The sequence below is a fragment of the Euphorbia lathyris genome, chromosome 9 (genome assembly GCF_963576675.1).
Source record: "Euphorbia lathyris chromosome 9, ddEupLath1.1, whole genome shotgun sequence".
Taxonomy (NCBI): Eukaryota; Viridiplantae; Streptophyta; class Magnoliopsida; order Malpighiales; family Euphorbiaceae; genus Euphorbia; species Euphorbia lathyris.
The window spans coordinates 34,057,251-34,076,579 of record NC_088918.1 but is presented as its reverse complement, the minus strand read 5'-3'; the positions used below and the strand labels follow the sequence as shown (position 1 = coordinate 34,076,579).

At 35.3% G+C, this 19,329-nt stretch overlaps 2 protein-coding genes across 4 annotated transcripts; one reads left to right on the top strand and one right to left on the bottom strand.

The window, feature by feature from the left end:
• The first annotated feature begins 4,322 nt into the window (after positions 1-4,322).
• On the top strand, positions 4,323-9,215 carry LOC136206268 (5-methyltetrahydropteroyltriglutamate--homocysteine methyltransferase 1). Its single transcript, XM_065997255.1, has 12 exons — positions 4,323-4,480; positions 5,569-5,925; positions 6,024-6,111; positions 6,240-6,367; positions 6,455-6,846; positions 6,925-7,088; positions 7,345-7,425; positions 7,516-7,682; positions 7,769-7,874; positions 7,962-8,212; positions 8,319-8,520; positions 8,612-9,215. The coding sequence occupies exons 2-12, from the start codon at positions 5,576-5,578 to the stop codon at positions 8,978-8,980; spliced, it is 2,298 nt and encodes a 765-aa protein (XP_065853327.1). The 5' UTR covers positions 4,323-4,480; positions 5,569-5,575; the 3' UTR covers positions 8,981-9,215.
• A 1,941-nt stretch (positions 9,216-11,156) lies between these two features.
• Positions 11,157-18,934, bottom strand: LOC136205665 (uncharacterized). Of its 3 annotated transcripts, none has more exons than XM_065996357.1 (14): positions 18,621-18,934; positions 16,750-16,785; positions 16,560-16,654; positions 15,560-16,439; positions 15,400-15,467; positions 15,033-15,115; positions 14,052-14,151; positions 13,741-13,826; positions 13,212-13,294; positions 12,963-13,087; positions 12,771-12,872; positions 12,091-12,384; positions 11,851-11,973; positions 11,157-11,712 (listed from the first exon to the last, which is right to left on the bottom strand). In XM_065996357.1, exons 2-14 carry the CDS (start codon positions 16,751-16,753, stop codon positions 11,329-11,331), a joined length of 2,427 nt encoding a protein of 808 aa, XP_065852429.1. In that variant the 5' UTR covers positions 16,754-16,785; positions 18,621-18,934; the 3' UTR covers positions 11,157-11,328. The 3 variants fall into 3 exon arrangements, with proteins under 3 accessions (XP_065852429.1, XP_065852427.1, XP_065852430.1); XM_065996355.1 differs by having other exon boundaries at positions 18,625-18,933; XM_065996358.1 differs by lacking the exon at positions 16,750-16,785 and having other exon boundaries at positions 18,625-18,934.
• Between the last annotated feature and the right edge of the window lie 395 nt (positions 18,935-19,329).

Here is a 19,329-nt window from a genome sequence, read left to right as displayed (position 1 = left end):
TGAATCATTGTTATAAATAAAGTAAATCAATTAAATCAATGATATTAACTAGTAATATTATTCATATCGGCATTGGACGACACGAGAGATGTGCTGGTCGTATCCTATCATCATTTTACCTAGTAGACATGCTCGTCCAAGAGAGATTTGCGCTTGTCCTTGCTAATTACTGTTTATCCTAGTTGCCTATCTCCGTCACCAATTCATTTTTAATACTACATTTCTTTGGCATGCCCAAAACTAGGGATTCCCAGGAAGCTACCTACCGCTGCATATGCTTTTTAGCCTATACTTCCTTTCTCTCTGTGCTTTTCTGTCTTCTTTATAGCGAGTGAAGTGCTTCATAGGGTGGAGCATGAACGTATAAGAAAAAGTCCTAGCTTAAGGGGCTCAACTCAATCAAGCAGTTAAGTATAAAAACATAAAAAAAAGAATTAATTAGAATAAACTAAAAAAATCAACTATTGTGAAAACCAATTATAAAAAATTCCAACAAAAAGTTAGTTTTAATCTCGAATCATATTTCAACCAAAAGTTTAAAATAATTTATTTAACTAGTAAACATTTCTTTTAGGTTAATTTAAATTAATTTAGAGAAATCAAATATATGCATAAAATATATTTCAAAGTTTTTTTATAATAAAAATTAAAACAGAAATTAAAATAAAATAGATGAGATGAGATGATGAAGAATAATTATTTTATAGTATAAATAATTAAATAAAAATATTATAAATATAATATGTTTCTCCATAAACCTTTACCTAGATTATTGGATTTTAGAAAATCACGAAAAATGGACACATATCGTTAAAAAAAAAAAGAATTTTACTTGAGTTATTTTGACAGAATTTTGACTATTTTTAGTATAATTTTCCATCCTCCTTTCTAAAATAAGTGTGGTATTTATAGAGTAAAATTATGGTTTCAGGGTCAAAATAGAAAGAAAAGTGGGAAAATGTCTAATTTTGGAATAGGGGCTGTTGGGTCGTACAATAGGCTCTGGGCGTGCAATAGCCACACAAACGAATCACCGACAGATATTTCTGCGGTAAATCTACAACAATAATTTATCTCCTAAAAGAGGACATTTTCGATCTCCGATTTTGATGATTCTTATTTTGTTGGACTCATTACGACGATCTGAACATTTTTATGTGTTCATAAGCAATGGATAAAAATGAATCTATCCAAGGTTATTGTCTAATTTCATTTTGAATTTCTCCCGAAATTTTACCTAATCACAACTTTTTCATTAGACCTTCAAACTGAGCTCGAAAAAGTGCATTATGACACTCTTGGATGACACAACTCACTAAGAAATCCCAAGATTCAATTTGGTTCTCTGAAAAATTGACACTTGAATGAGAAAATGTTGACTTTGACTTCCTAATGAGTGATTTTTTCGTGATCTATTTTCGATTGTATTTTTCAAACATCCTTTAAAGGTTTTCATCATAGGACTCTAACTCCAGCGTCTACAGGTGTCCATACTTATCATGTATTATAAGTTGTGTGCATTTTAAAATAGAAAGGATCTCAAAGTAAACGGTTTTAAAAACTATTGTTTGCCCCTACTTTGACGAAATACTATAAAAATGTGTAATAACAGAATAAATTATGATAACTAAATACTCATCTAGGATTGGGGATACTATCTAAAGCCAAGAAAGAAAAATTGAGTTGTTAAGTTCGAGGCGACTTATCAAGCCGCCAAGGGAATTTCGTCTCTCTCCTAACTCTAGACTACTAAATTTTATTTGGAAAATTCTGCCTGTTTTATGACTCTGGACCATTAAATTTTGTCTGGAAAAGTATGTTTGTCTCCTTGACTCCGAACCGCTAAATTTTTAAGATGACTCTTCGAGTCAATTGAGAAATTTGAATGACTTCTCACTCTGGACCGCTAAATTTTTGAATGACTCTTCAATTTGTTTGGAAAATTTCGTCTGTCTTCTAACTCTGAATCGCTAAATTTTGAGATGACTCTTCGAGTCATTTGAGAAATTTTGTCTGTCTTTTGATTTCAGACTGCTAAATTTTGAGATGACTCTTCGAGTTGTTTGATCCCAGTAGTATAATGTTAACAATTCCACCGGTCCACCTAGGACTGCATTTTTGACATAAAAAGAACAAACCTTTCCCTATTTCGTGGTAGCTGTTAGATTTTTTTAGCCTAGGTTCTCTTCGGGATGGTTATCGACTTCTAAAAAGTCATAACAACGAATTATGAAAAACTGAATACTCATATGGAGTTTGGAGTTTGTTCTAGATTCGTGATAGCTCATACTTTATCCAAACATTCTCAATTTTATAATCTTTTTCCCCAAAAGTGACTCGACCAGTCTTTTCAATGATTTTAAGGTGGTAGTCTTATTCAATGACTTTCGGTTGATGACTTCATTTAATGACCATGAATTTTCTTGTTTTAGAAATAGTTATTTTAGTGTACTTTCAGCTCGTGGATAGATCCGTTACCTAGATAATCTAAAAAATAACTCAAAAAAAATGTGTTAGATATTATAGGTCTATTTGTTTTACCTACTGTTTGTTTGCTGTTGGAAAAAATTGTTTTTTCAAAAAGCATGTATTCTCTGCTTTTGTAAAAACCTACTTTTTTTAGATGTAAAAGACAAACGGTAGATCATTAACTAAACACCTAAATCTCTTTATTTTGAAGTGAAAAGATAAATATTAATATTTAATATAAAAATGAGCAACCACGCACTCCTACTTTTTTGGAACATCATTGCCCTTCCATTTATAAAAAGGTAATTCAATAGTATTTCTTAATGGATCTTGTAATTTATTTTTGTTTTGAAGAATCTCAAATTGATTTTACTAGATATATATAAGGAAAAAATTCTCAAATTGATTTGGATTAATACACATATTTGCCCTCGTGTTTTCTCGGAAAAACACATATGCCCCTGTATCAAATAAACCCACTAAAATCTCCTTGTACTTGTCACAACCCTACAGATATACCCCACACTAACGGAATGATGATTTGGCACAAACGCCGTTCCACGTGGAACGCCGCGTCATGCCACGTCAACTGCCAACAAATCAAAATGAATCCTACGTGGCAAAGTAAAAAGGGTTAATACATATATTTGCCCTCGTGTTTTCTCGGAAAAACACATATGCCCCTGTATCAAATAAACCCACTAAAATCTCCTTGTACTTGTTAATAAGTTATCATGCCACGTCCCTTTTTTAAAAATTTAAATAATTAAAAATATGTCTACATGGCAGTTCATATAAGTAGCAGTTCATACCTAGGAATAGGTTTACCCTAACGTCTAAAATGAGAAAGAGTCGAAAGAAAGAGAGAGAGAGAGAGAGTGATTTCCCTAATGCTCGCATTATTCTCCATCTCCTTGAAGGCTATCAGGTACGAATTAATTAAACTTTGAAACAGTCATTAAGCTTTTGGGTTAAACGGTTTTTATATTTTACAGGTTTACATTCAGCGAGTGTTTGCTACTATTGAGAAATGATATGCTCATAAATATCCAGAAAGCGGCTTTATAATTGTGTTCAAACCAGAAATGTTTCTGATTCTATGTTTTATTGAGTTGATGATTTCAATTATATGCAGTTCATGGATGATGCGGTCAAATTCATGAACAAGTCGTTTTAGGATGAATTCTGGCACAAGAAGTTGTATGCTGTGACTTAAGAATTACAATGCTATGTAGACATATTTTTAATTATTTAAATTTTTAAAAAAGGGACGTGGCATGATAACTTATTAACAAGTACAAGGAGATTTTAGTGGGTTTATTTGATACAGGGGCATATGTGTTTTTCTGAGAAAACACGAGGGCAAATATGTGTATTAACCCTTTTTACTTTGCCACGTAGGATTCATTTTGATTTGTTGGCAGTTGACGTGGCATGACGTGGCGTTCCACGTGGAACGGCGTTTGTGCCAAATCATCATTCCGTTAGTGTAGGGTATATCCGTAGGGTTGTGACAAGTGCAAGGAGATTTTAGTGCGTTTATTTGATACAGGGGCATATGTGTTTTTCCGAGAAAACACGAGGGCAAATATGTGTATTAACCCAATTGATTTCCTGTAACCACATTGCCACTAAAACCAAGACAAAAAGAAGTTCACATATACGATAATACGAATTTATACTTTTTTTTGGTAGGCTGTATAAATACAGCAACCTTTGTATGACCAACAAAGGTAAAAAAAAAAAAAAAAAAACAGTACAGGCCCACGCTCAAAGTAAAGCGCGTAAATGTCAGAAAAGGAAAAAATAATTAAAGAATAAAATTCACATTGAAAAAAGAGGAAATTACATCTCAGATCTACCCCTGTCAATGGCTGCCTCCCATCATTGCCATTTTCTATAAATAACACAAATCTCATACACCATACTTCGTGCACTTCTCTTCTTCTCCTCTTAACACAAGGAACTAGAAAGAACCAGTCTCTTTTAACTCCGGTTCTTTCTCCGTAAGGTATGCTTCCTTCCTATCATGCCACTCTGCTTCTTTTTCGCTTCTTTTCTTCTCCATTTCCATTTCTTCTCCTATGTTCTTGATACTCTAATATTGACATGCTGTTAGACACATTATCTATGTTTTCTTTCCCTTTTGCTTTTAAATTCAAAAAGGAAGTAGTCGAAAAAGTGAAATAGACTGTTTTTGTATGAGATCTGGGGAGTGTGGACACTAATCTGTTTTTGTAATTCGCAATTGGATTTTAACTGTTTTCCGGAGACCTGATTTCATTTTTGTACGTAATCGTTTCAATTATGCTTGTGTTCTTGGCTTTTGCCTTTTGAGTTGCAGATCCAGTGTGTTGCTACTTTGGAATCCACAGATCTGGGTTTAGTCATTCTTTGTTGTTGTAGATCAGATGAATAATACACTAGTCTGTTTTGGTTACCAGTTCATGCATCTAAAGCAGAGAAGCTATTAGCAATCATGAGTTTATTGATAATGTTCAAATATGCTTTGTGTTTAAATGTTAGATCTGAATTTGTTCTCCATTGAAAAATGTTACAAGCATTTGGAATAGTGGATGTCTTTCATTGTCTAAGGCCAGAATATGAGATCTTATGATTACAATTTAGATCGTCTGATTATTATATCTATGGCTCCGTTTTCCCTCCGAAATTGAAAATTTAACGTATACATGTTATCTTCATGCATATATGCTGATGCTGTGAGCCTGATTCATTTATGTCGACTTTAAGTTATATAGAAGATTTGCCTTCAGATCCTAACACTAGCATTTTGCCTTAGGTTATTTATTTGATTAGTTGATATGCTCTCGTGGTATGACAATTTTGGTGTATTTTCTAAGTATCCCTTCCTTTACTGTCATGTCTTTTTTGTTCCTTGTTTTTCTGTCTGCCTTTTGTGTTGCACGCCAAATATAGCTTTTATGTCTTTCTATTGAAGTTATTTCTTAATGTCGTTTAACAATAGTATTGACTTGCTTCATTTTGAGAAGCCTGTGTATGCGTATTATTTGTCCATTTCTGATTTAATATTTGAATGGAGGAAACTGAACTTTGATATGTTGTGGTGTTGTAAAACAGAACAAAAATGGCTTCTCACATTGTTGGATATCCCCGTATGGGACCTAAGAGAGAGCTTAAGTTTGCTTTGGAATCTTTTTGGGATGGGAAGAGCAGTGCTCAAGATTTAGAGAAGGTGTCAGCTGATCTCCGTGAATCCATCTGGAAGCAGATGGCTGGTGCTGGGACCAAGTATATCCCTAGCAATACTTTCTCCTACTATGATCAGGTGCTTGACACCACAGCAATGCTTGGAGCAGTTCCACCTAGGTATGGCTGGACCGGTGGTGAGATCGGATTTGACGTCTACTTCTCCATGGCCAGAGGAAATGCCTCTGTGCCCGCTATGGAAATGACCAAGTGGTTTGATACCAACTAGTAAGTAGCCACTCCAGCAACTTATCTTTCTTGCTTATTACTATTAAAAAGAAAGGAAAAGAATGCTTTGCTAAGTGTCTTGTAATGTTTTGATTCAGCCATTTCATTGTCCCTGAATTGGGACCTGATGTCAAATTCTCTTATGCTTCTCACAAGGCTGTGAACGAATACAAGGAGGCTAAGTCGGTAAGTTGTATGTGATTAGATGTTGCTTTTTATTTGTGACTAATTTCCTGTATTGGTGCCTTATCATTTTTTTACTTAAATTTGTTAAAAATTTTGGGTGTTGACCCTTTTTCATATTTCGTATGCAGCACGGAGTAGATACCGTTCCCGTCCTAGTTGGTCCTGTCTCATACTTGTTGCTTTCTAAACCAGCCAAGGGTGTTGAGAAAACCTTTTCTCTTCTCTCCCTTCTTGAAAAAATCCTTCCAGTCTACAAGTAAGATTTGAACTATCAATTGCTTAGTTTTTTACAATTATTAATGTGAACTTGCTAACCTCTTACAATGGCAATGACTATATTCAGGGAGGTTATTTCTGAGCTCAAGGCAGCTGGTGCATCCTCGATTCAGTTTGATGAGCCTACACTTGTGATGGATCTTGATTCTCACAAATTGCAAGCATTTACTGAGGCCTATGCTGAACTGGAGTCAACTCTATCTGGCTTGAATGTTGTTGTCGAGACCTACTTTGCTGATGTCCCTGCTGAGGCATTCAAGACACTCACCTCATTGAAGGGTGTCACTGGATTTGGTTTCGATTTGGTTCGTGGAACTAAGACTCTTGACTTGATCAAGAGTGAATTCCCCAAGGACAAGTACCTATTCGCTGGAGTGGTTGATGGAAGGAACATCTGGGCCAATGATCTTGCTGGATCTCTCAGCACCCTCCAGGAACTTGAAGGCATTGTAGGCAAAGGTATTGAATCTTACTTCCGATATTCTTTTTGGCAAATGTGGATAAATTGGTCAACTAATCTGTGTTTTCACTTTGCAGACAAACTTGTTGTATCCACCTCTTGTTCACTTCTTCATACAGCTGTTGATCTTGTCAATGAGACTAAGTTGGACCAGGAAATTAAGTCATGGCTAGCATTTGCAGCCCAAAAAATTATTGAAGTGAATGCATTGGCCAATGCTTTGGCTGGTAAAAAAGATGAGGTATTGCTCTTATATTCATATAGTTACCAGCTAGGGAACATGTTACTAGAAATTTAACTCCTATCACGGTTTTGCTTCATTTTTTACAAGCAGCCATAACTGAACTTTGGGTTTTCTGGGGTAGATATGGAGTAATTTGAGTTAATCTGGCTTCTGAATTTGTTTTGATCACTGGTTTATAGGTTTATTTTATATTTTGTGCTTGTATGTTTTGTCATCAACCTAGACTCACTTTTTTTCCTGGCTCATTTTACAGGCTTTCTTCTCTGATAATGCTGCTGCTCAGGCATCAAGGAAGTCTTCCCCAAGGGTGAACAATGAAGCTGTTCAAAAGGCGGTAAGTCCATATTTGATTGGTCTCCTTGCTTTTCATGTCAAGTCAAGAAAATCCTTGGGTAATTACCATTTATTGTTCTTGCTTTTTCAGGCTGCTGCTGTGAAAGATTCTGATCACCGCCGTGCTACAAATGTCAGTTCTAGACTAGATGCACAACAGAAGAAGCTTAATCTTCCAATCCTCCCAACCACCACAATCGGATCCTTCCCACAGACTGTGGAACTGAGAAGAGTCCGCCGTGAATACAAGGCTAAAAAGTGAGTCATATGGTAATTTTCACTAGTTCTTGATGTTGTGAAATTAGTTGAGCATCTGTAACATAGTTTTTGATTTTGTTTTCCAGGATCTCTGAGGATGAATATGTCACTGCCATCAAGGAGGAAATTAAAAAGGTTGTCCAACTCCAAGAAGAGCTCGATATAGATGTTCTTGTCCACGGAGAGCCTGAGGTAACTTTTATCAGGAAATTAAAATGTCTATGTTTTGTGTTTATATATTGTATTTTCCCACTAAATGTTGCCCATTCATTTATGTAGAGGAACGATATGGTTGAATACTTTGGAGAGCAATTATCAGGCTTTGCCTTCACAGTTAATGGGTGGGTACAATCTTATGGTTCTCGATGTGTGAAGCCACCAATCATCTATGGTGATGTGAGCCGCCCCAAGCCAATGACCGTCTTCTGGTCCTCTACTGCACAGAGCATGACTGCCCGCCCAATGAAGGGAATGCTTACAGGCCCTGTCACCATTCTCAACTGGTCCTTCGTCAGAAATGATCAGCCTAGGTATAAACCATAAATCAATCTTAAACGAAAAGGGAAACCGTATTCAGTGGTTTTATTGGTGTCAATTTAATCTGACTGATGTATCTGCATTCTGCCCCTTTTTCAGATTCGAGACCACCTACCAGATTGCTTTGGCCATCAAGGATGAAGTTGAAGATCTTGAGAAGGCTGGAATCAATGTTATCCAGATTGACGAGGCTGCCTTGAGAGAAGGGTTACCTCTTAGGAAGTCTGAGCAAGCTTTCTACTTGGAATGGGCAGTTCACTCCTTCAGAATCACCAACTGTGGAGTACAGGACACCACTCAGGTTTATATCCGACTTCCACAACGCAAAATCACTTCATTTCTTTTTTTATTTTCCGGTATGAAGTTTTGCTGATATCATTCTCATTGTTCAGATTCATACTCACATGTGCTACTCCCACTTCAATGACATTATCCACTCAATCATTGACATGGATGCCGATGTGATCACCATCGAGAACTCTCGCTCAGACGAGAAGCTTCTGTCAGTGTTCAGAGAGGGAGTGAAGTACGGTGCAGGAATTGGACCTGGTGTCTATGATATCCACTCTCCAAGAATACCATCATCAGAGGAAATTGCAGACAGAATTAACAAGATGCTTGCAGTCCTTGAGAAGAACATCTTGTGGGTTAACCCAGATTGCGGGCTCAAGACTCGCAAGTACACCGAGGTCAAGCCTGCTCTCAGCAACATGGTGGCAGCAGCCAAGCAACTCCGCACCGAGCTTGCTAGCGCCAAGTGAGATTTTCAGGAATACCAAATCGGTTGATTCTTACTAAAACAAAACAGAATGAATTATTGATTCAATAACTTTGTTTTATGATGAAATAGTAGGTTTAATATGCCCAGAGGGCCATTTTTTTCTTCTCATTTTTCTGTTTCAATATTTTGTATTTTGCTTTTGCCTTCAATTTTACCAAATTGATAGGTATATTTTGTGATGGAATATCAATGAAATGCCATTACCCGTTTGTGCATCAACTGCTTCACTTGTATCTATAGACGAAATAAATTAAACCCTGTGCTTTCGTGTTGTAAAAAAAAAAAAAAAAACAGGTGATAAAATTTTGGAATCAAAATTGTACTGAGACAAATCAAAATTTACTACATAATAATAATAATAAATTTAACATATAAATAAAATTTAAAAACCATAAAAATAAACAAACCGGAAAAATAGAAATCAATTTATATTATAAAAAATATTAAAAAATGTATATTATCAACAAAACAATCCTTGACGATATATAAACTTTCCAGTAATAATATAGTTTTAATTAGAAAATATAAATAAATTATATAAAAAAGACTCAAAATAGAAAATTTATATATAATATGTATAGAAAACAAAACTAACCACCACGTGTGTACAGCGTGTGTACATTTCTCCCTTTTGTATCTCCGCTATTCTTTGTAACTTAGGAGGTTGGCAAGTCTACAGATTTGCTTAAATTGGTTATTTTTGATTTTGGTTCTCTTGTATTCTTTTGTTTTCTTTTAATAAATTGGTTTAGGGATTGGGCGCAGAGAGTGGGGGTGCCAGCCTAGCTGGGATGTCTGTAATTTGTGCTCCCTGATTGCCAACTTTCAATTAAAAAAGGAAGAAAAAAATAGTTATTTGATTTGATTTTAGGAGAATTAAATTTAGAATCTGTTTGTTGATGGATTATTAATGTTAAATAAAATTATAATTAACGGATTGATGTTAGTATGTAAATTGATGATATGAGCAATTTTTAATATTGACTTCCTAACACGTGGCTAATTCATTAAACACATGCACACGGACAAGAAAAATATGATATCTGCAACAAAGCAGTTTTATTTCTCTAATAAAATCCAAACCAAGTATGGTATCATAAACTATAATACAAGGTTGTGGCACTTGTAAGCAAGACTGTTAAATGGACACAATATTTCAATTGTGTTTTGAATTGGCATCACAGCCAAAAAGTACATTTAACTCAAAGGGCGGACCATATTAGTAATTTTATATCAAGATGAGAAAGTATGAGAATATATTTGTAATAATATTGTAAGGTTTAAGTGTAACCCAACCCTCTCTTAAGTCAAGGTGCTCAAGGAACTTTCCAGCCCTCGGCAGTATAGGCAATTAAGTCTAACTGATATTGAACCTAGGTAGATTCAAGGGTAAAGTTCAAATAAAACCCACGTGGTTTCAAGGATTGAGGTTTCAAACTTAGATTAATGCTATTAAAACCATCTTTAACGACCTGAAAATGAAAATTTTCAAGAATTAAAGTTGTTCAATGTCATATTTTCTATGGAACTGCATTTTCGATTTTCGAAAATCATCTTTTTTGGAACTTTCTCTCTCTAAACATTAACTTTCTCTCTCTTTACCAAACATCATCTAAACAATCTCAAAATAAAAAAGTTGAAGAATTAAAGTTGCTTAAAATATTAGTAGTTCTTAAAATATGTCATTTTTGAAGTCGTCAAAGGTGATTTTAATAGTATCAATCGAAAAAGTCCTTATTTTGTTAAAGTTAAAAACCTCAATTCTCATTTTGACAAAAAGTAAAGCACAGTCTTTTATCTGAAAATTAGTGAAACCACATGGGTTTTATTTGAACTTTACCCTAGATTCAATACTGATTCATTAATATCTAAGTCAAGCCCTCTTGAGCCGAGATTTGACAGAATCAAACTTGTTCACAAGCTTTCAAACTAAACTTAAAAAAGCTCAAACTCAACTCACTAATGTCACAAGCCAAACCCACTCGAATCAAGCTTTGATCGAATTTTAACCAAACCAACCTCGAATAGTTTGCAAGCTACCCTAACTCATTTACATCCCAAGGCGAGTTACAATAGTGTAAGTTGGTGAAGTTGCTTTGAGGATCCCATACATGAATTCAAGTGTCAAAACTAAGTTTTAAGCCACACACACAAGAGGCAAACGAAAGCAACTTAATTATATAAATAACTAGTTTTCATTTTGCTGAATCCTTTCTTCAGAACTTGGAATCTTCAGTACATCGAAAATTTTGAATATGAAATAAATCAACTGGAGAAACAACTACAAAATTGGGGCCTTGCCGAGAACATCAAGACATAATCCAAGACTCACATTAATACTCCTTCCAAATTGTTGAGGGCTTTCTTCGTAATCTTGAATTTGTTCACAATAGCTTTGTTACTCTTTACGACAAACTCTTTTATGAAGAAGTCGATGCCACTGCGAAGGATTTCGAGGTCAGGATCAATAGCTATGCGAGTAAACATGTTCCAGACAAGCTTATCAGGATAAGCAAATATCGCCTCAAAAAACATGCGAAAATGCATGATCGTTTTTGGGGTGAGCTGCCCAGCCTCCATCAGTTCTACCTTCTTTACCACTGAGAGTGATACAGCAAAAGATGCAACCATCTCCGCTACAAATTTTGCAAGGTGCAGGGATCTTAAAAGCTGCATTGACTCCAGCTCATTGTATTGGTCCCAAATGCAAAACTGTCCAGCCAAACATATAACAACAACAATCACATACTAATTGAGGTCCTCTGAAATCACCAAATCCACGATTAAAACGAACACTATCACCGAATCCAATATGCCATCATTTTCCTAAACTGTAACAAAAATAATTACCTGTAACGTATATTTTTGGTTTCTGTCGTGCTCGCATAACTTGGAAGCTAGAACAGTGTAGTACTTGTTAAACACCTTCTCTTGCAAGCAGCATTCCAAAAGGACCCGCATAATGTCTCTGTCCTGCATATATATGCAAATAAACCTAGTGAGAAGTTAAGAAATAGAGTAGAAGATGGCTCCGAATGGGCACGCACAAGCAAAGCCAGGTTGTAAGAGAGAAGATCCAAGAGATCGCACCTGCTTTCCAGGCAAATCCAATCTTAGAAGTTTCTCAAATGCATCAACATAGTCTTCTGCGCTCATTAGTATACAAAAGATCGCCTTTCTGGTATCTGTATTCATCCTTTGTGATGCAGCAAGCTGCAGCATCTTTTGTGCTTCCAGAACCTCTTTGTCAATTGTATTGGCGACCTCTTCAACATCATCTGTTGCAGCAGCCATATCCCCCAACAGCCACCATTGACCCTTTTTGCCAGGATCAAGCAACTTGCTCCATTTGAGCCCTCTAATAATAGTTTCTTCAACTCGTATCTGACATAAATAGTAATCAGTTAATAATAGTGACAATAAAACACAAAATTGAGAATGATAATAACCAATGGAATAAGAATGAATGACACACCAAGCATGCACATATGAGCTGTATAATCATGATGGAACATTCTTTTAAAATGAAAGCTCTCAATATCGTAGAGACAGATCCAGACTTTATTATTGAAGGATAAGAGAAAAACCACCCAAAAAAGGATACATATTGTTCAACAATACAGTATTTAACTGTAGTTGACCATAAGCAACAAGGTTATGGAATTACTGAAATGAGTTTATCGCCTTAGTGGCTTAATCTCCTAGCATATAAAGCAGAAGTGTTTAATGAAAGCACTTCAACTTGGAAAAGAGAAAAAAACAGCAAATACCTTTTGTAACCATTTCTTAATCCGTGTGTGCTCAGAGGTATCTTCTTTGGGCCTCTTCTTGTTGTTTTTTATATCACATATTGTTTCAAGCATGAATTCCATCTGAAGAACTTGCCAGGTAAGAATAGCTTTGGAAATAGCAGCAGAAACACTTAAATGGCATTCAAAAGAGACCCGCAACAGAAAACTTACTCTTTTGCCTGTTTTTGCCTGGTCTTCTCCAGAGGACGCCTTAAGCTCATTCACCCTCTTCTGTATACTCTGAATAAAGTCCTTCATGGCAGTAGGATCATCACTCCGTATTTTCATGCCACAACCTGCAAATCAGGTGATAATTTATATTAGACATGATTGATTGGCTTAATAACACACAAACATGCTAGCAAGTTAATAAAATGCTACAACTATGCAATAGGATATCACTCCAAACAAAAGACCTACATTGTAGAACTGTCAAGATAGTTGAGACATCAATCTCCGTCAACTCCTTGCTCAACATGGTTAGAAAATCGTATATCAAATCACTGAAAAGATCAAATTAATGCCATTAGGACAAGTTCTCGTATCAAATTAATTAAATGCCAGAAAAAGAGAAGCTTTTGGGAACATATCCAATACAAGTACATAACTCTCATATGACTAATTTGGAAATGAATTGATTTCATATTCGAACTCAGACTGAAGGTTCTACAATGAACAATATCAGTCCTACAAGGATTACTCATTAAGGCAAAATACAAAACAAATGATAAGTACAAAACCATGAACGTAACTGATTTTTTGCTGTAAAGTAATTTGCATATGCATGTCTATGCAGGTAACAATGTAATATCAGAAGAAGGATTGACCTCCATGTCAATAAGCACAATGCACATTTAAACTACTTCATATATCTTGACATTTGGAGATTGAGATTTATAACTTTTTCTTCTTATTACTTTTTCTTTAGCAAGATAAACAGGCAGCGTACCTAGAACAAACTCCAAATATACATAAATAGGATAAAAGAAGAGTGAGATTTCGCAGAGAAAGATTATCTTCTTTGTGATACTCATCCTGCATGGTAAAGGAGAAATTATGTTCAGTAATTTGAAATTATTCTGACAATACAAACAATGAAATTTTGGATTATCTGAGGAGAAAATAGAGCTAAACTAATGCTCTTCAAATACTTGAACGTTTTACCACTTGAAACACAGCTCAAGGTCAATAAATTTGAAACCATAAAATCAAACAAAAAGATCAGCTACAAGGATGTGATGAGTTTCAAACAAGGTGCACCTCAAAAGACTTAGCAAGTGAAGCCAAAAGCTTTGCACTGAAGCCCATCCCAACAGAAGAAGCCATACCCGCAACAAAGGCTGCAAAAACAGCAGCATACCTTTTCAAAAAAGCACACACAAAATCAGCCATATATTTCACCAAATCACAATAGCACTCGCATTATAGAGGTAGGGAACAACATATCCTGAGCCCCCAACTACATATCAGAGATACATAGATAGAAAAGGGCCAGTCCTTTTAATACAAAAATACACCAGCTAACAAAAAATGTAAGTCATGAAGATACCAAACAAAGAAAAGTATCATCCTTGAAAGTTAATTTAACAGTGAAAGAAAACATGCAGATCGCATGCTGTGCACAATATGTAAATTCCCCATCACAAATTAAAATAAACAACCAAAAGGGATAGAAGCATGTTTCACAATAGAAAAATTGATGTCCTATCTTGCTTTCATATGGATTAGACAAATAGGAATTCCCCTAGGGATAGAAAGCATGTCTCACAACTATATTAGTTACACTTCTCAAAAACAATAACGTTTCCTCTCTTTTTTTCTCAGAAAGAACAAATGTAGTTTAAAATTTTGTTGCCACCACATGAAGGTAAAGAAAACTTAAAACCACTATTATAAACCCCTTTCTTTCTTTATTCTTGATTCATAACTTCCCATTTCTAGCCCATATCAAATATGACCTGAAAACAGGCAACATAAGCTAAAAGAACTCGTTTAAACACAAAGTACACATCTCTTAAGAGAACTCATAATAATTACCAATCAAATACACAAACATATTTTTAATGGCTATCTCAACTCAGGAAAAAAACATCAGCACAAATATATAAGGTAACAGATGGTTGAAGAATCAACAATTTAATTCAGATTCACAATAACACTGAAACATTTCTACCCAATAAAAAAATGAGCCCAATTAAGATATTGATAAGGACTATAAAAGTAAAATGATATAGAACTCACTGTTCATTGCCACGAGGACCAGTAGAACAAGAAGCCAACACCTCATCGCTAATAATTTGAGAACTAACACTCCGACTAAGAGACTGAAATCAAAGAAATTCAGAGTATTAATAGCCATTCAAAAACCACTACTTAGTCATTTCATACATCTATTACAGTACTCAATTAGCTTGATCTGATATTTGCAGATAATTTTTTATGGATACACTTCACTATGTAATAGAGCAATAACTTCAAGCATTAAAGGATTACATTAGATATATGTCCTCAAAAGAATTGTTTAATAGCATGATTTTCTTTCCTAAGGTTCCAAACATATGTAGAAAATCTTGGAAGAGCAAGAAAGCATCATGAGAAGATAGCATACACGAAAGATGACAGCCATCTCCCCTGTAACTGATTCAACATTGGCTTCGGACAACCTATTCAGAAGACCTGTAAGATGTTGAACATTAGGAGGCAGTTTTGAAAGCGTACAATGCCAAACATTTAAAAGAAAAAGAAAAAGAAAAAGCTCAATTTCATACCACGAATTCGTCTCCGGATTTGAGTATGCTCCTCTGCATCCTTCCTTGCTAGAGATCTTAAATGAGGAGCCACATATCTCGCACTACTTGCTATTGCATGTGCAATGATGGGAGTTTGCTGTGAGGCCATCTCTGCCTCATGGGCTTCAGCTGCCTCTGATACACCAAGAGTCGTGTCTCCTACAGCATCACCTTCCTCCTTTTGGGACTTCTTTCTCTTTTTACGTCTCTTGTGTGGAAGTGTCCCACTGGCAGATTCTTCCTGCTCCACCTCTGCAGTAGAGGTTTCCTCTGACTTAAAAACTCCACCAATGACATCAACAGCAATACCATTCCCTGAACATTCATCCAGTTTCTTTCTCTTCTTACGCTGCTTGCCAGAGGTGCCTCCCTGAATGTAAAACTCATCATCTGGGGCTTTGTCAAAACAATCGCTCATAGAAGGAATTCCCTCGAACAAGAAATTCATTTCATCATCCATCCCCCTCAATTGTCCATCCTTCACCTTCAGTTTCTTGGCAAGTCTCCTTTCCATTTCCAGATCCTCTTGTGCAAAAAGATCAGCCTTTTTTGTATCCATTTCAATGAACTCCTCAAATTTTGTTTTTGAGATGTTCTTTAAAACTTTACTTCGTTTTACTATCTTCGTAGCTTTAGAACCACTACTTTCTCTTGGCTCAGGTTTCAATTCCATTTTGTTTCCTGTATATGTCTTCTCTGAAATCTGATTTCTTCTGGGGTTGGTATCAAATGAAATACCTTCTTTGTTGTTATCCAAATTTTGATTTAACGGATTTTCTTCTGATCTGTTCGCATACTTAGATCTTGAATCCCCAAAAATTGTCTTAGATTTTTGTGCTCTCCTAAGTTTTTGTGATTTCTGTAAACATTGAATTAGCATCATCATTCTTCCCAATATGAAATACAAAAATTGGATTAATTATCTTTACTCGCATAAAAAAGATGGAGTGATAGATAAGATATTCTTTAATCCTTATACCTGATATTCAATCCAAGATTCATGTTTTTGCACATTCTTTGCTAGCCGAGCTTCTTTTCTACTTTCACGCCGTGATTTTTGAGCCGACATTTTTTCTGTGACAGAATAAAGTAAATTTCTATGCTCATACATATCATAAACATTAATTAAGAAATAAATTAACCAAACACTAAGGAAGGTACATGCTTACCCATGGTTCCTAATGGAAGTTACATAAATAGAAAAGCTGCAAAATGAATGCAGAAGAAAAAAAGGGGTTAACCATAATGCCTTGTTGTCAATGAAAAAGTAATCGCCCGAACTAGAAAGATGAAATTGGATTTAATTATAGAAAACATTAAAACCAAGTTCACTTCAAAGCAGGTTGATGACAGTGCTTTCCAAGTAACAGGCCAGGTGTTGGAAGCAGATGCAAAAGTGAAAACCAGCTGAAGGTGTTGCAGATATCATAAACAAGAACCAAAAACAATGATAATCAACAATGAAGTTTTCCATACGTGGAGATATTCCAATTGAAAAAACAAAATTATGGGACAACTATGAATTTGCAAGAAAATTTATGGGCACTGTTTCACACTTTTTTTCTTTTGTGAACTAAAGTTTAGGAAAGGATAGGTTTACCCATTCCCAAGGTTGCAAACCACAGACACACACTAAAAATTAGCTACAGACAAGTAAAAAAAACCAAAGTACTAAAACTTATTTTCACAAATATCAACAAGTTCATTCACCCACTAACCATGAAAAGAAAAAAGAAATCTAACATTGAGTCTAGCAGAAACATCCAATTCGGTAATGTGTCAATGGAAAACAGAAAAAGTACCAGTGGAAGGCTGGAAAAATTACCAACATCACTATGTAAACATAATTTGGCAGAAATAGCAAGATTTTATCTACTTAGTGTACCAGTCATAGTTATTAAAGGCGCAAGGGGGTCCTGGAGCCTTGGCGCAAGGGGCAACTTAAGGCGCGCGCCCGAGCGACTCAAGGCACACCAAAAAAAAAATCATAAATTCATAAATTCATAATACTAGTCATAAATAATCACAAATAGTCAAATACCAATAATAAAACCATAAAATGCATGAGTTAAGTTCTAGTTAACTACTAAGGCATAATGTCTGCTGCGATATGTGTAGTAAAACTTTCGATCTTTGTCTTGTCCCTGTTTTCCTTTTATTTTCTAAACTTAAAAAACCCTAAAATACCCTCAAAACCCTAAAATACCTCAACCCTAAAATACCCTAAGGTAGCCGAGGCGCGCGCCATGCGCCTGGCTTAAGGCACACCAAGGCGCACTAAGGCGCGCGCCTGATTGACCGCGCACGCCTTTGGGCTCCAGAGGCGCTAAGGCTGGAGCCTTAGCTGAGGCGCGCCTTTAATAACTATGGTACCAGTAGAGCGTTGGAAATATGAACTTAATTTTTAAAATTAATGAACATGGCTATATCATCAGTTCATACCATTACAGTTAGAACAAAACCAAATTGAAGCTGTTTCAGAGCAATCAGTAAACAGAGATATTGTGCTAAAATTTTCGAGAAAAATTTAATGAAAAATTCCAAATATAATGACGAAGTTCCAAAATTCAGTTCCAAAGACCTCAGCTTATTGAACTCAGGTGCCTGAAAACCCTAATTAGTCGAATGAAACTAGCATTTCCTGAGACATGAGAACAACAATGAAAATGACATAGTACTAATCCTTTTGACAATTTGTCCAAGAATGTCAAAAGACAACCTTCTCTAGCTGTCTCAACCTTTTACACTTGTCTTTTGTTCACAATTCAATTTACCTTCTCTCTCAATTCACACCTAATTTTGGATTCAACAGCATGCTAATCCTTTCAATTCTGAGCAGATTTTTTTCTACTTTCCATAATTCAATAACAAAAACGAAAACAACAGAGTACTAATCCTTTCAATTCTATTCACACCTATTCAGCAGTTAATCAATCAAGTGAAATTGAAAGAAAAACCTATTGAAACACAAATTAAAAGATACATCATATATATACAAACCTAGGGCTAGGGATTCAAAATAAAAATCAACAAAACTAACCTACCTGAAGATCAATTCCGGCCAAGTACACAGATTGTGGGAGCAGCGCCGGTGGCGACTAGCTTAGTCTTGGTGGACGACGACGTCGGGGTTGAGTCCAGGTCACCGTCGGGGTTGAGGAAGGGGATCAGACTCAAGAGCTGGAGAAGGAATCGAGCAGTAGACAGACAGAGCTTCGGTGTTCGGTTATGGTAGGTCCTGGTTAGACAATAGAGGCAGCGGCAGCGGTAGCGGGATATTGGAAAATTACAACTAAATTAGAGTATTTAAAATAGGGGTTTTGATACATGCAGTCTTGAGGTATAAGCGTTTAAAGAAAGAGATATTATTGTTTTAAAAGTTCTGAATACATATTTCATTTATTTATTTGATATTTAAAGGTTCAATGTATACTTATTAAATATTTCATATATTTATGTTAATAAATTTTATTGTATTTAAAAATTCAATCCATAATAAATATAGATTTAAAACTTTTATAATAATAATATCTATTGCATTATTTGTATGCATCTTTTAGAACCGCATATATCAAAACTCTTCAAATAATTATAAATATGTTACTTTTTTAGGTAAAATATCAATTGTGTTTCTTAAATTAAGATTTCGAAGTCAAATTAGGACCTTAAACTATTAAAATCATCAATCAGGTCTCTAAACTAACAAAAAATCATCACTTGAGTTTCCATTCTAAATAAAAATCTCCAAC

What these genes read in the sequence shown, in the direction of transcription:
- LOC136206268 (XM_065997255.1), top strand. Translation starts at nt 5,576, where the DNA reads ATGGCTTCTCACATTGTTGGATATCCCCGTATGGGACCTAAGAGAGAG. An exon ending in CGTGAATACAAGGCTAAAAA is followed by an intron (nt 7,683 to 7,768) that starts GTGAGTCATATG and finishes TTTGTTTTCCAG; the next exon opens with GATCTCTGAGGATGAATATG. An exon ending in GTCAGAAATGATCAGCCTAG is followed by an intron (nt 8,213 to 8,318) that starts GTATAAACCATA and finishes CCCCTTTTTCAG; the next exon opens with ATTCGAGACCACCTACCAGA.
- LOC136205665 (XM_065996357.1), bottom strand. An exon ending in AGATGGCTGTCATCTTTCGT is followed by an intron (nt 15,116 to 15,399) that starts GTATGCTATCTT and finishes CTTTGATTTCAG; the next exon opens with TCTCTTAGTCGGAGTGTTAG. An exon ending in TGGATTTGCCTGGAAAGCAG is followed by an intron (nt 11,974 to 12,090) that starts GTGCGATCTCTT and finishes ATATATATGCAG; the next exon opens with GACAGAGACATTATGCGGGT.